The sequence below is a fragment of the Lingula anatina genome, chromosome 5 (assembly GCF_051362555.1).
Source record: "Lingula anatina isolate TDL-2025a chromosome 5, LinAna3.0, whole genome shotgun sequence".
Lineage (NCBI taxonomy): Eukaryota > Metazoa > Brachiopoda > Lingulata > Lingulida > Lingulidae > Lingula > Lingula anatina.
Window position 1 is genome coordinate 23,705,047 of NC_141771.1, and position 19,734 is coordinate 23,724,780.

Genomic DNA, 19,734 nt, shown 5'->3' on the forward strand with positions numbered 1-19,734 from the left:
TCATTCTCAGACTTATTTTTAACATTATATATGATTTGATTGACCCTTACATACTTTTTAGTTACCATATATTTTTATTGTTATTCTAACATGTATACATTCTTCAGGCCTACAGGCCAAATGGAAGACTGACACATTTAAAACTATACAAAACTGTTTATTTCTTTCTTCTTATGTAATTGATTTGATCAATATGAATTTATTTCTCCCCAAAAAAGAAGTTGCTTTATACTGAAACATGTTTATGGAAAAGTTTTGCAAATTTAGCTGACTTAATGTTAGAAAGTACATAGTTGTGAATATCAGGAAACCCTCATTCTTGGAGAATTGAAATACTAGTAGTACTTAGACTCCGTTCACATGGAAAGTCTATTTTCTAAAAATCTATTTTCTATTCGCGGTATCTTGTGATCACTCCGAGCGCAGCCGAGAATTACAGCTTTGGAAGTAACTGGCTCATGCTGCCAGTAATAAAGCTGCGGGGTATTCAGGGCACAGACTGTGATTACAAGATACCGCGAATAGAAAATAGATTTTTAGAAAATAGACTTTCCATGTGAACGAAGCCTTAAACAAAGTGTGGTATCTCAAAAAGTAATTACTGTACTAGTACCTGTCATGTTGGGCAGTAGTCGGGTCAGATCAGGAATCTTCATTCTCTTCCGCATTGCACACAAAAATGGCACCATGAAGCTGATAAACTTGAGCAACTTGAGCTGACGCTTAATCTCAATTTTATTCCCCAGGGACTGCTTTATCACGATCTGCTGGTTCCGCAGCCGTGATTTAAGACGCATGTAGCCATCGTGGTCCAGCACGTCTTCTGCTAGCTTAATCACACTGCTGACGGACCAGTCTGCGTCAATGAGGAAAGTGCAGCGGTCCTGATAGACCTTGTTCTGATAGCCAGTCATCTGCATCAGGATATCGTCTACATGACTCATGAAGAAACGTTTGTCCTCCATGACAGTGACGTTATTTTGGTCTTCCTCTGGCATGTCTTCGTAGGCCTTGGAGTAGTCGGGATCTTTAGTGATGTCCAACATGCCTGCGAACGTAGAGACAGAAAACATGATCCAAGCATGATTAACAGTGGATGTTAAATATCCCATGCCATTTTCTTTCACATTTTGTTAATTTTCACAGCATCAAAATTAATCTTAACGGTTTAAAAATAAGAACACAATATATATGTAAAACATTGTTTCTATATTATGGCATGTAAGGCAAAATATCCACTGAAACTTTTCACATTATGACATGAATATATATAGGGGCTTGTATGTTCATGAGCATGTATCAGTGCCAGTACCTCTGCACACACGCACATGCCATACTAGATACAAGAGGACAATTTGACCTATCACAATAATGTGAACATCAATATACTAGTAACTATAATGGCACCACTGATTTATTTTATAGAGAAATTGTATTACTAGTTCCTTCATAAAAAAAAAATGAATAAAAAAAAATAATAATAAGAGAATTATTTGCAATTGTGGACTTAAAATAAGCCAGTACTAGTACTTTAGTCTAGGTCCAAATGCTGTATATGGCTAACAAAATTTGGACCAACTGCTAGGTAAATTGATCTTAGTTTCTACAATAATCTTAATCTTATTAAGCAGCTTACTTGCAAACCTTAAACCCTTCTTGGCTGCAAGAGGTCTTGTTGCTAGGCAACATGTAAATACAACATAATCCTAGACTAAGTTTACTTTTAATTACTGTGACAATATTAATACAAGGTTGTCCAAGTCTATGTAACCCTTAAAATCTATAATACTCACTGGTTACATGTCTGTTTCATTATCAAAAACTTGAAACAAAAATTAAGACATTGAAGTCGGTTCTTATTATTATAAATTTTAATTAAAATCATTTTCTATTTTTATTTATTCATTTATTTGGCTTTAACTTTTCACCTACTAGTATTTATTTCTAATTCTATATAATAAACCATTTCTCAGTACCCGTAAACAACAGTGCTGCTTTAATTTTCAACTTAAAAATGTAAAACTGCTTGTCAGTGAATATGTTTCACAAAGAGATTAATTAGAGAAAGGAAATATTGTGGCTTTATGTTTCATGAAAGGCATGGTCAAAGTCAAATAGTTCATGTAGGTTCATTATTAAAAGGTTCAGTGATGTCAACATGTAAAATCCATCACAAAGATGCCAAGAATTTAATTAACTTTTTATAAATTATTAATCTGGCAATGATTAAGATCAATCAAAATCTCAGTTAACTCTATGTTCATATACGGGGTATGAACAAAGTTCAGACACACATGGTCTTTTTAATAAACTAAACTTAGTCTAGTGAACTTTTTTTATATCTTCATTTATTTAAGAAAATCAAACTTTGCATCACAAATGACGAAAATCACACTGGGGATGACATTTCTTAAATGAAATTATGCATTTTGCCTAGAGTCCAGATTTAAATGTGTTGCTAAAATTATTAGTAATTTTTACTTGTTTGTTTACTAGGGCTGCTATGGATTGATGTAGAACTGAAGTAGATTCAAAATCTGGTCCAAAAATTTGAACCAATTTTCAGGATACAGTTATTTTGTAAAATGGCCCCTGGCATCTGAATGGACCATTAGCCTAAACAGTTAAATAGGTGGACTGTTGTATTATTCATATTCAATTAGGAGTTTTAAATTGATCAACAGAACAGGTGTCACTGTGCCAGTGGACCTTTCCTCATAAAAATTCATTGGCTGCCGCTTAAAATGATCTTAATAAAGAAGGAAAATGACTTGTGCAAACATTAAGATGTGATATATTCCTTATGTCAACACATAAAGTTTTGTGTAAACAAACACTGCTTTGCAACTGAAAGTTAAAACTGCATTAAGTCAAGGGACAGATTTTACCCTCGTAGATCTCTGTTAAAGCTTTGCGCAAGTTTAATGCGACATGCAAACACATTTCAGGGGTTTAAGCAGCATTTACTGTATAACACTTCAGAAGAGTCCCCTTAGATTTAACAATATCAGTTGGGCATTAAACTGTTCAAAACTTAAGTGGGTTTCTGGTTATGCAAAAGTCACTAGAGATAAATAATTATAAACTACTTATAAATGCAAGTACAGTATCAATAAAAAATTTAAAAAAAAACAAAAAATAAAAAAACAATGCCCAATTATCAAAAGCTTCTTTTTTCAAGTTTAATATTTTTAATTAATTTACTTGTCTAAAAATACAACTTCCAAAATAAGCCAGGAATATTTTCAAAACTAATGAAGTAACACATTTTAAGTACATGTGAATCAACTTTCTATGAAATATCAGCGATGTGCACTTTGTCACAAACCCTACCAAACATGATTAAGAAAAGTTTTTTGAGTTCTTAATTTGAAATATTAACTCTTCCTCCAAGCAGAATTCATTGGAAATGGCTCAAAATTTACTAGTAGAAAAATCTAATTTGAAAACCAGTTTCTAGACAAAGATCTATTATTTCCATGATATTCTTTACCCTGGTGGTCAATTAAAAACGGCTGACATACAATAACAGAATTTTGTTTACCTGCACTGGTGAACTCTGTAATAAAGGGCTTCTTCGTTTCAGGTTTCCCTTGGGAATTCACATCCAAACTTTTTCTCCACTTCTCAGAAAACTTTGTCCTTTTCTCCTTGGGGAAGTAGACTCCGTGCCAGAGCGCCTTCATCATGTAGTCAATATTAATCAGCACCTGTCCAAGACGGGTGTCCACGTAAGCCTGGGGCAGCTGACACGAGGTGCTCTGGTCGAAATTTGCTTCCAGAGAAATGGACGGCAGTTGACCGAACACGTACATGCCAATGGTCATTTCACGAATAATTTGGTGAAGTTCCCGGAAATCCAGCGGGTCACAGCCCTCCATGTCATCCTCGGGGAGGAGGAACAAGCACTGGTTTTCGTTCTGGCCCAGGGGGACCATCTTCTTGACCAAACCCAGGGGCATTTCTACGCTGACCTTCAGGTCTTCACTGGACAGGAACCAGTGCGAGTGCGTGCATGCTATCAGCTCGTACGTGTCGTAGGTATCGTATTTCTCAAAGAAACTTGCTGTGTATTTATTTGTTTGCATCGCAGCTGCAATGGCGTCACCAGCCACCAAATCATCAAGGCTGGTCATCTTCTGGATGTGGAAAGATCTACAAAATAAAAAACACAAATCAATGAATAAAGTACAGGCTATTTTTAATGCAATGATGCAATGGACATACATGCATATTTAGTATGCCACTAGTTTATAGAGGCCATGATTCACTGATGAACAAACCTTAAATGCAACTACAGGAACATATACCCACTGTACTATATAAATTAAATACAGTACCTATCAGAAAAAACTTGGTTTGTCAAAGTACATGATTCAATTACAACCCTGCACTGCATAAATGCTGATAGAGGTTATCGTATTGTCCCAAATTTAAATGCGTTTATTTCCATTATTTTTAAATATAAAGTTATCTAACTACTAGTAATCAACGTCAATCTGAAGAAATAGTACCACAGATCTTTAGTTAAAACATCCCTCACTTTATGTCCCACAAAGACTGCATCAATTGTTTGCAATGATAAAAGAAAGCTAGAAATTAAAACAGCGGCACGTCAAAACCGGTTCACGAAAGTCATGTGCATGCCTAGTACCGCACGGCAAGACATAGCCATTTTCTGCTGCAGCACTCCGTCTCAAACACATGCAGCAATTTAGCATGTGCTAACATAACATAACATAACATAACATAACATAATTTTATTTCACGTCAGTTTTCCAACAAGCACAACACTAGCCATAGCAGGCTAATATCACCGACAAAATGAAATAAATTAATGTGAAGTACTATAATAGTGATATAAAATTTAAATAAATAAATAATTTATTTTTATATGCAGTTGTTTTACCTGAGAAAATATTAAAAGTATTTAAGTGTTTAACACTATTTATTGTATAAAAGTGAGATGTTGCCTTAGAGGCTACCTGAGATTTAAAACCAGAATGCCTTTTAGGCTATACATTTGCACACAATTCACATTTCCAGTTTGACTGGGGTGTCCAGTTTTGGACCATACCTTTAAAAGTGTCCAGATCTTTACAATTTTTCATTGATACTGGCAACATATTCCATAGTTTAGCACCACTATAGGCTAATGAATTTAATCCATAGCATTTTGTCCTGCAGTGCTTCTGAAGCAGCTGATTTGAGTTCCTTAAGCTGTAAGGTACTTCTTTAACACTGAACAAATCCCACATGAAAGGTGGGGAGAGCTTATTTACTGATTTAAACACTTCAATTATTACAGCTCTATTCCTAGAAAGCTCAAGAGTAGATAACCCTGCTTTCTCTAGTAATGTACTATAACTAGACTCAAAATCATCATACACAAACTTTAAGGCTCTGTACTGAATGCGTTCCATCTTTGCACAATCTACAGCACCACAAAAGTTCCAAGCTAAAGCACAATAGTTAAACTGTGATAAAATAAAACATCTAAAGACTTGTAGTCTAGACATTTCATCAAGGTACTGTGAAAGTCTCTGTAACACTTTAAGTTGAGCACCTGCCTTCTTACATAGTACACTGATATGATAATGAAAATTAAGTCTTTCATCAATATTCACACCTAATAGTTTCACATGTGGTTCTGTGGTGATATTAGCATTATCAATACTGATAGTGTTTCTATCTGTAGTTTCATTTAACATAATAGCATGAAATTTAGATGGGTTAGCCTCCATCATATTGTCTCTGAACCACTTTATGGCAGTCTCTGACTCTGTAGTTAGAGTCTCTATCACCTCCTGTCGGGTTGGGTGCATAGCGACTAGAGTGTTGTCGTCAGCATAGTTGTATAATGACGCTCTGGTGATCGTTGCGTAAATGTCATTCATGAAGACATTGAAGAGGATCGGTCCCATGATGGAACCCTGCGGGACCCCCTTTACCAGCGGTAGCCAATCACTGACATGTCCAGAGAGTTTAACCCTCTGACTGCGTGACGAAAGGTACGCCCATATCAAGGCACAACCTTTTTGCGACATGCCGTAGGCCCTGAGCTTGGCGATAATGAGCTGGTGCGGCAAACAGTCGAACGCCTTGCTCAGGTCCATTAGGATGGCTCCTGCGTGGTTGCGATTTTCCAAGGACTGCTTCCAGTCCTCGATCAAGCGAAGAAGCACATACTGGCAGTTGTATCCTCTCCTATAAGCGGCCATCCTGGGATCCAGGATCCGTTGAAGGAAAGGCGCCAGCTGATGATGAAGTATCTTCTCCAGTACTTTGGACATAGCAGGCAAGATACTAACAGGCCTGTAGTTTTTCATGATAAGATTGTCATCCTTCTTGAAGAGTGGCACCACTTCAGCAAGTTTGGCACCATCCGGAAATACACAAGTATCAACACACTGATTGTAGATTGACGTGATGTGGTGACTAAGGCATGTAGCTACAGGTTTCAGTAATCTCGGTGGTACACTGTCCCAACCTGTTGCCTTAGTAGTGTCCATGTCATTAATGATTTTCATTACATCATCTGGTGTGGTATGTTCAAAAGTGAAATCACAATTGTTCATACTAGATTTGATATTTTGCACACTTGGATGATCAGTGAAGTAAGTTTCACACTGTTGTACAAAGTCTGTATTGGAGGTCATCCCTTGATCTAGATCAAGGTTACCCCCAATCTGCGATGCAATATTCACATAAAAATTGTTCATCACATTGGCTACTTCCTGCGGCTTAGTCTCAATGGCATTTTCTGTTCGTATCATGATGGAGTTTCCATCGCTGGACCCTTTGTTTGTGAGGAAGGGCTTTATCGTAGACCAGAAATCACAGTTTTTAGGTCCATTTCTGCACTTGGCATTGAAATAGTCCTTTATGGCCTGTTTCCTTATGCGAGTTGTACGGTTTCTTTGAGATCTGTACTTTTCCCAGTTAGCATCTGTAGGGAATCTCCTGAACTTATTTTGCAGTCGTTTTTTGTCTCGCACAGCCTTTCGTAAGGTTTTGTTCATAAAAGGAGCCTCTTTGGCTCGCACTTTGACAGTTTTCAGGGGTGCATGTTCATCCATAATCTCCCTGAGCATAGTTTGAAGAGCCCAGTAATTATCAGATGGGTCTTCAAAGATTTCACATACAGTATAGGGAATGTAGTTCACTTCCTGAATGTATAAATCCATGTTAAATTGCTTATAATTGCGATAAGTCACTGTTTTTGCTGGCAGCCTGGCAGCAAACAGTTTGAACACAACATATATCATGTCATGCGAATCACTTAATCCTGTATTCATGGTTGCTGATTTAACACATTTGTCAGCTCTGCTCACAAGTATCACATCTATAAGAGTAGATCCATGAATAGTGTGATTTGTAGGTTGTTTGATCAGCTGCTCTAAATCATACTGATCACACAAGTCTCTTAATGGCTCACCTTTGGCGTCATGTAGCAAATCGAAGTTGAGATCACCTAACACACATATGTCGGTGTAGTTACTGTGAGCTTTGTCCAAAATGTTAGCCATTTCTTCAGTAAAGGTTGCATTTTGTAGACTAGGTGGCTTATAAGCGCACATGAGGAGATACTTTGACTTTTTATTAGGCACTACCTCCACGGTTATCATTTCCACAGCTTCGGTCTCATGGCATTTCATCCGACGACAGGGTATATCCGACCTGATGTAGACCATGACACCGCCACCTTTTTCATCACGGTCTCGTCGAAACAGCCGGTAACCATCAATTCTGAACTGCTCATCTGGGAATGAGTCGTCCACCTTGGTTTCTGCTATGCCTAGTAGATCCACTGGTACTCGTCTCAGTGATTCACGGATGTGAATTACTTTGTGGCGAAAACTGTTAATGTTTATGTAGGCAGCAATAAACCCTTTGGGATGGTCCTTTTTGATGTTATCAAAGAAATCAGTATTTTCACACTCACCATCACTACTGCTGGAGTACTGTGTACCACTCGAAATTCTTTTACACCATCGCCAACTTACCTAATACAGCTTGGGTCAGTACAGTGGATGTGTCTGTAAGCTAAGAGTGAGCATACACTCACGCTTGGTTTGATTTAGAGCCATTTGGACCTCATTTTTTACGGAAAATTCTCAACTTGACAGCCTAGTAACCGACATTATTTACACGTTCCTTGGGCATTGACATTTACAGGTAAAATGTAAGCAGGATTATGATTGGCCAATTTTTCCTTGACTTTCGTCTGCGAATTTTTGATTGGCTCTAAACCTTTTAACTAGAGCCTTATCAAAACGAGACTGTGTCAACAATGTCAAGGTCACGTCAACAGGTGGTTGGTGTTCACACGCCGGCTCTGCTATCGTGGTAATAAATATGAGATAACAGAAAATTCAAGACCATTTAAAGCAGGAGAAGTATCTTTTAAACAAGATAACTAGAAGGTACCTACCTTTTCAGTAATCAAGAGTGACTTAATTCTCAGGCTGTCGATCCCTACAGTACTGTGTGGCGTACACATACGCCTTAGTCTAAAAATCTTGGGTCAATCAGTAGTGGAACTCGTGCACTCATTGGGGCGATTTTAAACAATAGAGTCTATGTGCAACGTTTGTCGTTTCTTTTATCTCCAGTGCTGTGTAAAAATGGGACATGCTACAATAGAAACAGGTTGAAGTGAATGTTTTCTGAAGTGTGCTCACAACAAAACAAAATGTTTAAATTTAATTTCATGATGTGAAGAGTTTTAAAGAAATAACCATGTCTTTCCAATATGATCTATTTATTTATGTATTCCTTTATTTCTCAGATGAAAGCAGTGATCCTGGCAGCAGGGTATGGAACAAGACTAGAGAGAGATCTCAGAGATGACCGCTCAGGGCAGTACAGTCATCTGATAGGGGTGCCCAAACCACTGCTGCCCATCGGACACTGTCCACTGATATCACACTGGACGAAGGTGCTGACCACACTGCCCAGCTTGGATGGTGTTTATGTCGTGGTGAGTATGGAGTTAGTGAGGATGTCTTTGCTAACTGTGGTACTCAGTGGTGCAGATCCAGGGATATTTTTGAAAGTCTTCCAAATTATCTTTGTTGATCCGTCCTTCATATTTGACCATATTCTGAAAAAAATACGTGCCCATCAATATAAATTTTAAAAAAAATTCTAACCATCTTCTGGAAAACCCAGAGGACAGCTTCTGTCTGCTCCTGGTACATGTTTGGTTTACTTACAAGTTCATGTTGGTTTGTATCAGCTAGGGGTATTGGGGGGGTCATTTCCTAGAAATTTCTTTGCTATTTGGGGTTGTACAGGGGAGTTCAAAGTTTCTTTATCCTGAAATTTAATGTCAACTTGAGTTAAACACACTTGAAAAATGAGACAGGACATCATTTAATTATATTCTGATCAAGACATTATATGGCCAAAGAGACAGTTGCCCTGAACCCCATCACCCCCAGAATAAGACATGTGACAAATAATTATTTACTGGTAAAATATAAAATTTATAAAAGGTAAATGACACACTTTAATTGTTACACAATGGAAACATATTGTTTGTGATAATGTTGCATCATATTTTTATAAAGATATGATCATCAACCTTTCATTAAAGCAGCAGCAAGTAAATTGTAACATTAATTGTGCATAAAATTACACCTCACTCCCCAGACCAATGGTGCCAACCATGAGAAGTTTGTGACGTGGGCCAAGGACTGGAGCTGTGTACAGCTGGTGTGTGATGGAAGCATGTCGAATGAGGTAAGTCATGCACAGCACATGCATGCATGATGTATGCACCAAGAAACACACTCTGACTCATGTCTTTATTGTGATATCTTCTTTATTTGCTTGAATTTTATTTTGAAAATTTGTTCATAATAAGATTTTTTTTTCAAGTGCCAAAATAATAAAACAAAAATTAGAAAGTCAAAAGACAATTAACTATCAAATAAGTATGTATTGAAAGATGATGTTATTTTCTCTCTTGGTATCACAAGGGCAGGACAGGAGCAGTGGGATGTTTAGAACTGTGTGTCCGACAATATAATGTCCAAGATGATCTACTAGTCATAGCAGGGTAAGTGGTGTGTCCAGTTTTTCCTTTAGTATTAAACCCCCTTTACTCTAGACAACATCCTTTTCTGCCTCCTTTATGCAAGCATGAAACTGGCTGTGGTCGCAGAAAGGAGCACAAGCATCAGTTTGGTGTCAAAATGAATGCTCAGTGATCGGCCAGTTGCCGGCATGTATTTTCCTTTTTTTTACTCTCAAACAGAGCTGTGCCACGGGACACAGAGAGGACACTGTCCAATGTTAAGGAGGCTTTAGTATAGAGCCTACTAGTGTCTTATCATTTGGCAAGAAGCACCTGCAGGGGTGTTGCAAGCAGCATGTATTGTTTGAAATATAGCCTGGAAATTTTTTGGGTTAAATAGAAAATTGACACATTTAAATTTAAAGCTTTAGAAAATTTTTTGCTACAGTACCTGTAATAAACTGTCTAGTGACATTGAGCAGTCAATTTGGTATTTATTTTATACATTTTATTTCAACCAGTATCAATTTTAATTAAGTAAATGTAATGTTTATTTTTACAGTGACACCCTATTTTTTGATGACTTCGACTTGAGTCAGCTTGTCCAGAAATTTGAGTCATTTAAAACCAAAGACCCAGATGCCAGTATGCTGGTCTATGTGACATGCACAGATGAAGGTAAGTAAGGGAAAATAATTAGGTGTGTAATTGAAATAAACAAAAATATCAAAAATAAATAGATAATAAATCAAAAAGGAACAAGCAGAACAGAGAGAGCTTATATTCTGATAATGATATAATTTGAATTCCAGAATTAACCACTACTTGTACATGTTACCAGTATGTTATATATTTATACAAGGACAAGACATAAAACTTAAATTTTAGCATTTGTTAATTTATATGACTACTTTCCGTTTCCTCCTAATTTCAGAATAATTTAATGGAACATTTTATCAGCCATTCCTGTAAACAATATCTGCCATTTGCAGGGGCGGATCCAGAGATATTTTTTGATAGTCTTCCAAATTTTCCTTGTTGATCCATCTCCCATTTTTGACCGTCTTCCGACAAAAAAATGGATGCTCGTCAATGTGTACATGAAAATCTGAGCATCTTCCGAAAGACCCAGAAGATGGCCTCAATCCGCACCTGATTTGATAATCACAATGTTAAATTCAATGACATCTAAATTGCTGTTCTTTGATCCACTTACAGAAGTTCACAAGTACGGGATTCTTGAACTGAATGAAGAGAAAAAGGTGGTTGGATTCCTTGAAAAACCTCAACCCGAGGAGACTTCATCTAGGAAAGAGGTAGTGCATCCTGATTTAACTCAAAAATTGACCTTTTACTTTTTATCAATAAATCATATTAAACACTGCCACATATGATAAATTGGAACACAGTTGGTTTTCTGTCACTTTGGTAACGTTAACTCTCCAGTTCATTGATTGAGAAAACTGGTATGTCTGTGGTAATTGATGGAATTAATAGAATTGTTGTGTATTAATTTTGTTTTGCTTTGAAGAATTATGAATATATACATGTGTATGATTTTGCAATGTCCAATATATGTGATGCCTTCATCTAATTGTGTACTTAATGACACTGGAAATTATTATTATTATTATTATTATTATTATTATTTTATTATTTTTTTATTGGAGTAAATGTTGTCTAATAAAGATAATTAAAAGGGTACATAATTAGCTTTTTTCTTGTTTAATTTATCAGTTTCTATCCATTATTTTTAGTGCCCATGTTTTTATTTCTTGTCATCCAAGTGTCTTCCACTGCTGTCTCAGTTCTTAGAGGAGAAGAAGGTGAGTATGGTGACCTGAGGAAAATATCTGTGACCTGAGGAAAATATCTGTGTGGAAAACAGAATCAGTGTGATTTCTTTAGACTCAGTTTATTTCAGTTATGTGAATGAAGAGTTCTCTTGTTGGATAGCATAAAGATTTTTCCTGATTTTAGTTTCTGTTTTATGGGTGTTGTCAGTTTTCCTAACAAAAATGTATATATGCTAGCATTATTAAAACAGCATAGATCTATAAATTAAGAAAAAAAAAAACATGAAATAAATTTCAATTTATTTTAAGGAAAACCCATTGTCTAATTTAGTATAAATCATACTTAGCAATATTTAGAAGATTTTAAAAGACTAGTCTAAGAAAAGTATGTCAAAACTGAAAGTTATTTATTAAATATTGTATTTCTTTCACTCTAGGATTTGCCATTGAAGGCCAGAGATGCAACTGGAAACTTTATTGCTTATTTATACCAAAGGTAAAATATGGTGTTTTTGTGTCTTATGATGTTTTTGTGTCTTATATGCATAGTCATGTACAATTTCTACTAGGGAATTGAATCAGCAACTAGGACATTGGCTTCATTATATTTAAAAGACAATAAAAAGGAAGTGAGTGGATTTCAAAATTTAACATTTGTAGCTTAAATGTATCTGTACGGTCAATTTTGTGAATCAGCAGCATTTGCGTGCAGATATTTCAAGAAAATGGAGCACCACCAGATGTCAGCACCTGACTGGCTCCTAAAATAGCTCCACTCTTAGGGGCCATTGAGAACAGGGGACTAACTAGTCCAAGGGTCAAATACGGTGACCCACTAACAAAGCTTACTGTCTTATCTGCTAATAGAGACTGAATAGACATCCCATGGGGAAGTATTCAAGTGGGTCGGCCATATTGACCCTCAGACTAGTTAGTCCCCTATTCTGAATGGGGCCTTACAGCTGGTCTTCTATTCCAGACAGGGCTTTCCCCAGTTTTCTTGAGCCCCATTTACAGATTTTTTTGGTTTCTTTTCCAGAGCTCCAGTATATGCCACGGAGATTTCTGGGCGTTTTGATGTCGGTGGACTCCAATCCTACGTCATCTGTCATGAGCATTTCAAGAAAAAAGCTGAGACTGAATTTTTAGGATGATGCAGATTGTAGATCCACGTGTAGTGTAGTAGATAAAAAAAATAATTTGAAAGCACTCATAGATTGGGTCTTTGAGGGTCTCATAGTTGTAGCTTATGTCTCTTTATACATCACAGTACTTCAGAATAGTACTTAGAGACACATATAGGTGGCGCCTGCAGCTGAGCTCCCGGTAAATGGTGTCGCCCTCTATTGACATGCAGAATTCTCAAGAATGTCTGCTTGACTGTACAGCTTCCCGCGGAGCTGAAAATAGCTTGGATAATGGACAGCTAAGAAGAGCGATTGGGTTGGCTGGTGGATGTTGCAATATTATTTTATAGATACGAGCATTTATTTATTTTCTGTAAAAATTTAACTTGAAGACTGTAAAACTTGAGCCCAACTTCAGTGGCTGCCATGGTAAAAATAAAGATATGTCATTTTAAACCACCCTGTGTGAACGTGATTGCCTTTTACTTTGGAAGAATTGCTCAATAATGGTTAAAATATTTATTGTTATTATTATTATCATTATAGTACAAAACCAATAATTTAATAGGGCGATGATCAGTATTTCATGTTTTCCATGGCCAGAAACTGCATCTATTTGAAAAGTTAATGATATAATAAAAAAAAAGAAAATAATATTTTCAAACTTTTTTATGCGTCCTCGCACCCAAATGTGTAGTCCTGGACGCACTCCCGGAAGGAGCTGATGACGTCACAGGGGTCAACACCCTGCATGAGGTCAATGACCATGAGGTCACCACAGTGGCAGATACTGGCCTAGAGTAGCTGCAGCGTGCGATGGTAGAGCTGTTGTCCGATCCTGCAAATATATAAAATAATAATAATAATATTTATTTATAGTCTAAAATCCAACATGTGTTCAGTAGACTTTACAAAAATTATTAAATTCAAATTAAAAGAAAAATATTGCTAATGGTTATAAGATGAAAAAAAAGAAGGAAAATGATTATAGAAAAATATTAAAGATGAAATATTAGGATATATAAAATGGATAAAAAAGGGGAAAATTAAAACTATGACTAAGAACAGATTTTCTTAAGAAGTGTTTTTTCAAGAATTTAAACAGCCATTCCACGAAAAGGGGTACAATTCCAAAACAAGAAATGCAGCGATATGAACTTTGCAAAACTGGAAAACTTTTCATATTATTTTGATGAAGAGGTATTCAGAGAGAAGTAGAATAATTTTAACCCACACCATTACTGTATTTAAAGAAATATGCACGTGTAAACATGGTACAGTATTTTTTTTGTTACGGAGGTTAGGCAACATCTAAATTAGGTTATATTTCAATCATGCCACAGGTCACAGGCTCCCACCCTGAGCTTCAGAGCTAACTTGACACTAACCTTTTCACTGTAGCCTATCCCCATCGTGTCAAGTAACCTCTGACCAGATTCGAGTGCCCCCGCCGCCCGCCAATCAAATTTAAAGCCCGCACTCAATGACTCATTGAACGATCTAGCCAATGAACGCGAACGAGGCAAATCCGGACCAATCAAAGATAAGGCTGAATATCAGGGACTTGCCGTAACCTGTGGGCAGCACGCAAAATACATCATCCCTCAGTAGATAATGATGCAGGGCATCATACTGCTCTGGGGCGGTATTCTCGAAGCTATCGAAAACGAAATTTTCATCGAATCCTAATCGAATCCGAAAAATCGGTATTCTGGAAGCTATCGAAAATTTTTTCATCGAAATCGTTAACGAATTTTTCGATGAAAATTTCGACAGCCTCAGCGTTGTCGAAAGCTCATCGAAAGCTCGTCGAAACTAAATGCGCATGCGTGGTAGGTCATACTATGGGTACTATTCAGCACCGATGATATCATAACAAAGATAGCGATGGCTGCGTATCTTCTGCTACTCGGACGAGGAAGAAATGGAAGGAGAGTGGTGGCGCAGCGCCCTAGCGATCCTTTGGACTCATTGACTGACGAGGAGGTTGTATCCAGGTATCGCCTGAACAAACGGGGGATCCAGAAACTGGTGCAGTTGATTGGAGGTGGCCTAGAGAGACCAACCAAGAGGTCAAAGGCACTGACACCGTTGCAGCAGGTTCTGACTGCCTTAAGGTTTTTTGCCACTGGGACCTTTCAGTCAGCAATCGGTGACCTGCACGGTATCAGTCAGCCGGCGGCTTCAAGGGCAATCTCTGCTGTGGCAGCTGCAATCGCTGCATCAGACGACCCTGAACTTGCTGTGTCTTTCCCACATGACCCAGTGGATGTGAGAAGAACACAGCAAGAGTTCTTCAGGGTCGCTGGGTTTCCCAGAGTTCTGGGATGCCTGGATGGAACCATGGTCCCTATACTGGCTCCCCATGATGATGAATACTTGTACGTGTGTAGGAAGGGGTATCATGCCATTAATGTTCAGGCAGTGTGTGATGCCCGTCTCTTGTAAGTAGAACCTTTTTTATTCATATTTACATAGATCTACATTTAGAAAAAAACTGACAAAGTATTTTATTATAAGAAGTATTTAGGGAAAAAAACTAAGAAATGATTGTATTGTTTACCAGTCAGATATTAAAACAAAATAACAATTTATTGTTAAAAGCCCAAACAATTTGATTTGTGATTTTTTGTGTATATGCTAAATATAGTAGAAAAAACTGTAAATTTTTGCCTATGTATGAAAGTTACTTGACATAGAAACCCCCAAAAATTAATTTCATAGGAAAATCACTAAGTGTTGCCTTGTTTTTCAGGTTTACTAATGTTGTGTGCCAGTTTCCAGGCAGCACACATGATTCATTTATATGGAGGCAGTCTGGCCTGGGGACTGCATTTGAGTCAGGGGATATGCCCTCTGGGTTTATCCTCGGTGATTCAGCCTATGTGTTGAGGCCTTGGCTGATGACTACCCACCAACAAACCTTCTCAGAAAAGCTATGCCAAAATTATTGAAATTTAACAATTTCTCACAATGAAACGTGTTGGTGATGAAAGCAGATACATATTTGACATCTGTTGTTTAAACTGAGTGAAGGAGTGACATTTCAAACTTTCACATTACTTGATTTTATAAGTTTATTTCATTTTCTTTGAGTAGCCTCATTTTTATCTTGTTGTATTATAAATTCTACTGAACAAATTTGGATTTAAGATTCAAATTGTTTATCATTATTATGATCTCTAAAATTCCTATTTCTCTTTTACCTATTTATATTATAAACGCCAACATTTCATATTTCCAAGAATTTTTTTTTAATCAGTAAAATGGTCACTGGGATTTTTTATTTAATTTCAAAACCCCTTCATTTTGCAAGTTATTGCATAAAACAACTAGGAGCCATGCACAGGTAAATAAATATTTATTAACATTCATTCTAGCATTGTTTGCAAATTCATTTGGGCCACCTTTGCCTCCCATTTCATTTTCTTAAATTGAAACACTTCCTTCTTCAACTGTAACTTTTCTTCTTCCAACTCCACCAACCTCTTCAAACACAATAGTTTCTCTGATTCAACATCTACCACTTTGTCCAGTCTGCAGTCCTCTGAAAAATGTAATACAAATCATATTTTTTTAAATCACCATTTGCTTATAGAACACATTTCAATTAATGTGTGCTCCTCTGGTTATTATTGAAGTTATATTTAAAAATTCTTACTTGTCTTCCTTGATGTTTTTCTTTGTGGTACTGTAGCTGGGATTTCTGAAAAAAATTAACAAAAACATAACATTTATTTTGGTAACAAAAATAACTTATGTTAAAAAATTAGTAATAACATTGTTCTATGCATATAAAAAATAAGTCTTAAGATTACTGATATTAATAGAATACCTTCTGGCTCTTCTCTTACATGGCTTGCCTCATGTGTCCCTGGCACTATCATGTCATATTCCCCTGAGTTGATGTCTGAAAAATGTAGTTTATCTCCAGAATAGACTTTTATTCAACTTCAGCATCTTACTTTGCCATTTAGAAACACTGCCAACATGCATAGTGATGGTATTAGTGTATAAAGGTACTGTACATATGTCTATAAAGGAGGAAAGAGTAGCTCAAATATTATTTTTAAAGATTACAGAATGTATAATAATAAAACTTACTTTCATTCAAAAATTCCATTCTCCAATGTCTGTTGAGGGCATCATCCTCATCATCATTTGTAGTGATTGTTTGAGCTGTAAACATAAAATTGATATTTTTTTCACGCTTATTAATTATTATATGTGAATTTTTCATAAAAATGGTTGAATATAATGTAATACTAAAATAATAAAAATTAAAGATGAATGATAACTTTGGTATACTTGCCATTTTGACTCTGCTCGAAAGTGTCGATTCCTCCCTGAAAGCCACTAATCGCTGTCTCTCCTATAATTGACACAACCTAAAACAAAAGTACAAATAATAGTCATCAATCATTTTATATGTAATAAATGAAAACAATTTATATATGTATGCATGTAATATATATATATATATATATATATATATAAATTTTCGAACATTATTTTACCTTTTCTTGTATTGGAGTTAGGGTGATTTGACACCCCCCACCACCAGTCTTGTTGATTTCCCTCCTCCTCTCTGCTTCCTTCTTCTTGGTGCAGCTCGCAAAATCAGACCATTTTTTTCTGATATCTTTTACCTCTTTCCTCTCTATCCCTACACCATTGACTCTGAAAATCAAACAGATATTACAATTTTTTTCTGCTATAACAAAACAAACATTTAATGTTTCCAATTCTCTTCAGTATGCTGCTGGTATGCATAATGATGTAATTCCCCGTGTGTAAAAAAAAAAAAAATTAAGCATAGAATTAAAAAATAAATATATATATATATCAATATTCAAGTCACCTTTGTGATAATTAAGAGTTTAATGAGGAAACTGCTCGCTCCAATCCTTTATTTTGATGTATTTTCTCGCCTCATGAGAGAGGAGAGTTCCGAGTCTGGAATTAGGTCACGATTTCGACAAGGATTCGATTCGTTTTCGAATCGTATTCGTTTCGATAGCTTCCAGAATACCACGAATCGTTCACGAATTTTTTAACGAATCGAAGACGAAAAAATTTCGACGTCGAAAACGTTCGAGAATACCGCCCCTGGTTTCAATTCCGATATACGCCATGCTTTCTTTGTGTACTGTTATGCACTCGGAACCACTCGGAACTACTCGGATGTCTCCGTACTCGACAATAACTATGTTGTTAGTATGGAGCTTGCGGAATCAGCCGAGGATTGCCGATTGACGATCAACCAATCAGCGTTTTCACCAAACTTTGGTGAAAAATTTTGAAACATGGATTCGATTGGCTTATATAATAATAATAATAATAATTTTATTGAGCATTAAAATGTGTACATTTACATTTTACAAGCTCTCTAAACTACAGTATATAAACTAGGTCAAACTATTTTCGTCAGAGGTTACTTGACACGATGGAGATAGGCTACAGTGAAAAGGTTAGTGTCAAGTTAGCTCTGAAGCTCAGGGTGCAGGCTCCATATTTGATTCAATTATTAAGATTTTGTATGTATTCAAAATATTATTGCCCATTTAAGATTTCTCTTCAATTATAGAAAATGCGATGCAAACACATTGGTAATAAGTGGCTCGTTTTCTATAAATACAAAGGCTGAGATATTCCAATTTAAACATTTTATTAATTGTTGGGGACAGACTTGCTTTTTTATCATAATATTAGTTTACGAACAAAGTTCTATCAATCTATTATGATATGAGCATCAATCAATGAGCACACACATATCCAGTGTTCAAATGAAAAATGAGTAATTTCGTAACGGAGGTTAGGTCATTCTACATAGGTCAGCGATCATATATTTGTTTAGATATTTTTAGCTTAAGGTAGACTTTAGAAGATGAATTTGGAATTTATAGTATTACAGATACGACAAATTTACATAATAACATAGAAAAATTGATAAAACATGTTTATTCAAACCATTAAATGGCAAATGGTTACAACGGGTTGTTTTGCTTACTTCCAAGGACTACATAAATACATTTACCACTACTGGATACATTTCACCGCTAATATGTTGATCTATGTATCTGTAGAATTCACATTCCATATTTCACCAGAGTAAGAGTTTAGTTTATAATCTTAGTAACAGAGGTAAGGTAAAACTCTAGTCTAAATTATGTCATACATTTAAACCGTTCAAAATCTTTCACAAGAAAAGCTTCGCGGTCATTAGATTTTTTTCTCTGTAGTGTTTTTGTCGCTCTGTATTTGTAAGTGGCATATTGGTGTCTGTATAACAAAACATTAAACCTACATGCACATGATCGCAGTTATAGGCAATAAAAAACAACAAAATACCCGAGAAAGTTAATGCATACAATCAAGTAGGCCGACGTGTGCCAATAACTGTCCATTTAAAGTTACTGGAAGCATCTAGAAGATGGTAAAAACTATTATGTGCTACTGAAATAGTAAAATAGGACCTAATAATCCCGCAGTTCTACCTGATAAATGTAACTGTTGCTTCAATGCTTAATATATTTCGCCATATGTCTCCCGCGAAAATAATGTCTGCTACATGCACGTTAGTACTGATGTCAGCTAGTACCATTTTTCTTGCCAAGACAGTCCTGAAAACTACTCATTTCGCTTAAAATCAGAATGATAAGTTAAAAAAGGCATCGTCAAGTGACAAATGGAAATCAATTCGATAAAACGAATCACGATTTACCCTCGATTTTATAGCAAACTGAAGTAAAAACTTAAATTATTAGCCTTTCTTGATAGAATTATC

The 19,734-nt window shown here is 36.2% G+C and overlaps 5 protein-coding genes across 5 annotated transcripts in view; 2 read left to right on the forward strand and 3 right to left on the reverse strand.

Annotated features, from left to right (window-relative positions):
- LOC106167283 (ankyrin and armadillo repeat-containing protein) overlaps positions 1 to 8,186 on the reverse strand; it is a 25,076-nt gene extending 16,890 nt beyond the window's left edge. Inside the window, exons 1-3 of the mRNA XM_087013263.1 lie at positions 8,007 to 8,186; positions 3,545 to 4,155; positions 614 to 1,048 (exon numbers count right to left, since the gene is read on the reverse strand). Of these exons, the coding sequence (XP_086869389.1) occupies positions 614 to 1,048; positions 3,545 to 4,136 (1,027 nt within the window). The 5' untranslated portion in view covers positions 4,137 to 4,155; positions 8,007 to 8,186. The remainder of the gene's footprint in view (positions 1 to 613; positions 1,049 to 3,544; positions 4,156 to 8,006) is intronic.
- LOC147761944 (uncharacterized) lies at positions 4,648 to 8,503 on the reverse strand. The gene is made up of 3 exons (XM_087014098.1): positions 8,435 to 8,503; positions 5,078 to 7,904; positions 4,648 to 4,724 (listed from the first exon to the last, which is right to left on the reverse strand). Exons 1-3 carry the CDS (start codon positions 8,501 to 8,503, stop codon positions 4,648 to 4,650), a joined length of 2,973 nt encoding a protein of 990 aa, XP_086870224.1.
- On the forward strand, positions 8,270 to 13,406 carry LOC106167287 (mannose-1-phosphate guanylyltransferase catalytic subunit beta-like). Its single transcript, XM_087013262.1, has 9 exons — positions 8,270 to 8,426; positions 8,792 to 8,983; positions 9,658 to 9,747; positions 9,987 to 10,066; positions 10,587 to 10,702; positions 11,243 to 11,340; positions 11,782 to 11,850; positions 12,258 to 12,316; positions 12,860 to 13,406. The coding sequence occupies exons 2-9, from the start codon at positions 8,792 to 8,794 to the stop codon at positions 12,972 to 12,974; spliced, it is 819 nt and encodes a 272-aa protein (XP_086869388.1). The 5' UTR covers positions 8,270 to 8,426; the 3' UTR covers positions 12,975 to 13,406.
- Positions 13,407 to 14,589: 1,183 nt separating this feature from the next.
- LOC106177106 (putative nuclease HARBI1) lies at positions 14,590 to 15,901 on the forward strand. Its single transcript, XM_087014100.1, has 2 exons — positions 14,590 to 15,391; positions 15,703 to 15,901. Exons 1-2 carry the CDS (start codon positions 14,835 to 14,837, stop codon positions 15,899 to 15,901), a joined length of 756 nt encoding a protein of 251 aa, XP_086870226.1. The 5' UTR covers positions 14,590 to 14,834.
- Positions 15,902 to 16,293: 392 nt separating this feature from the next.
- LOC147761945 (uncharacterized) lies at positions 16,294 to 18,082 on the reverse strand. The gene is made up of 7 exons (XM_087014101.1): positions 18,078 to 18,082; positions 17,465 to 17,627; positions 17,260 to 17,335; positions 17,052 to 17,126; positions 16,783 to 16,857; positions 16,609 to 16,653; positions 16,294 to 16,494 (listed from the first exon to the last, which is right to left on the reverse strand). The coding sequence occupies exons 1-7, from the start codon at positions 18,080 to 18,082 to the stop codon at positions 16,319 to 16,321; spliced, it is 615 nt and encodes a 204-aa protein (XP_086870227.1). The 3' UTR covers positions 16,294 to 16,318.
- Positions 18,083 to 19,734: the final 1,652 nt, after the last annotated feature.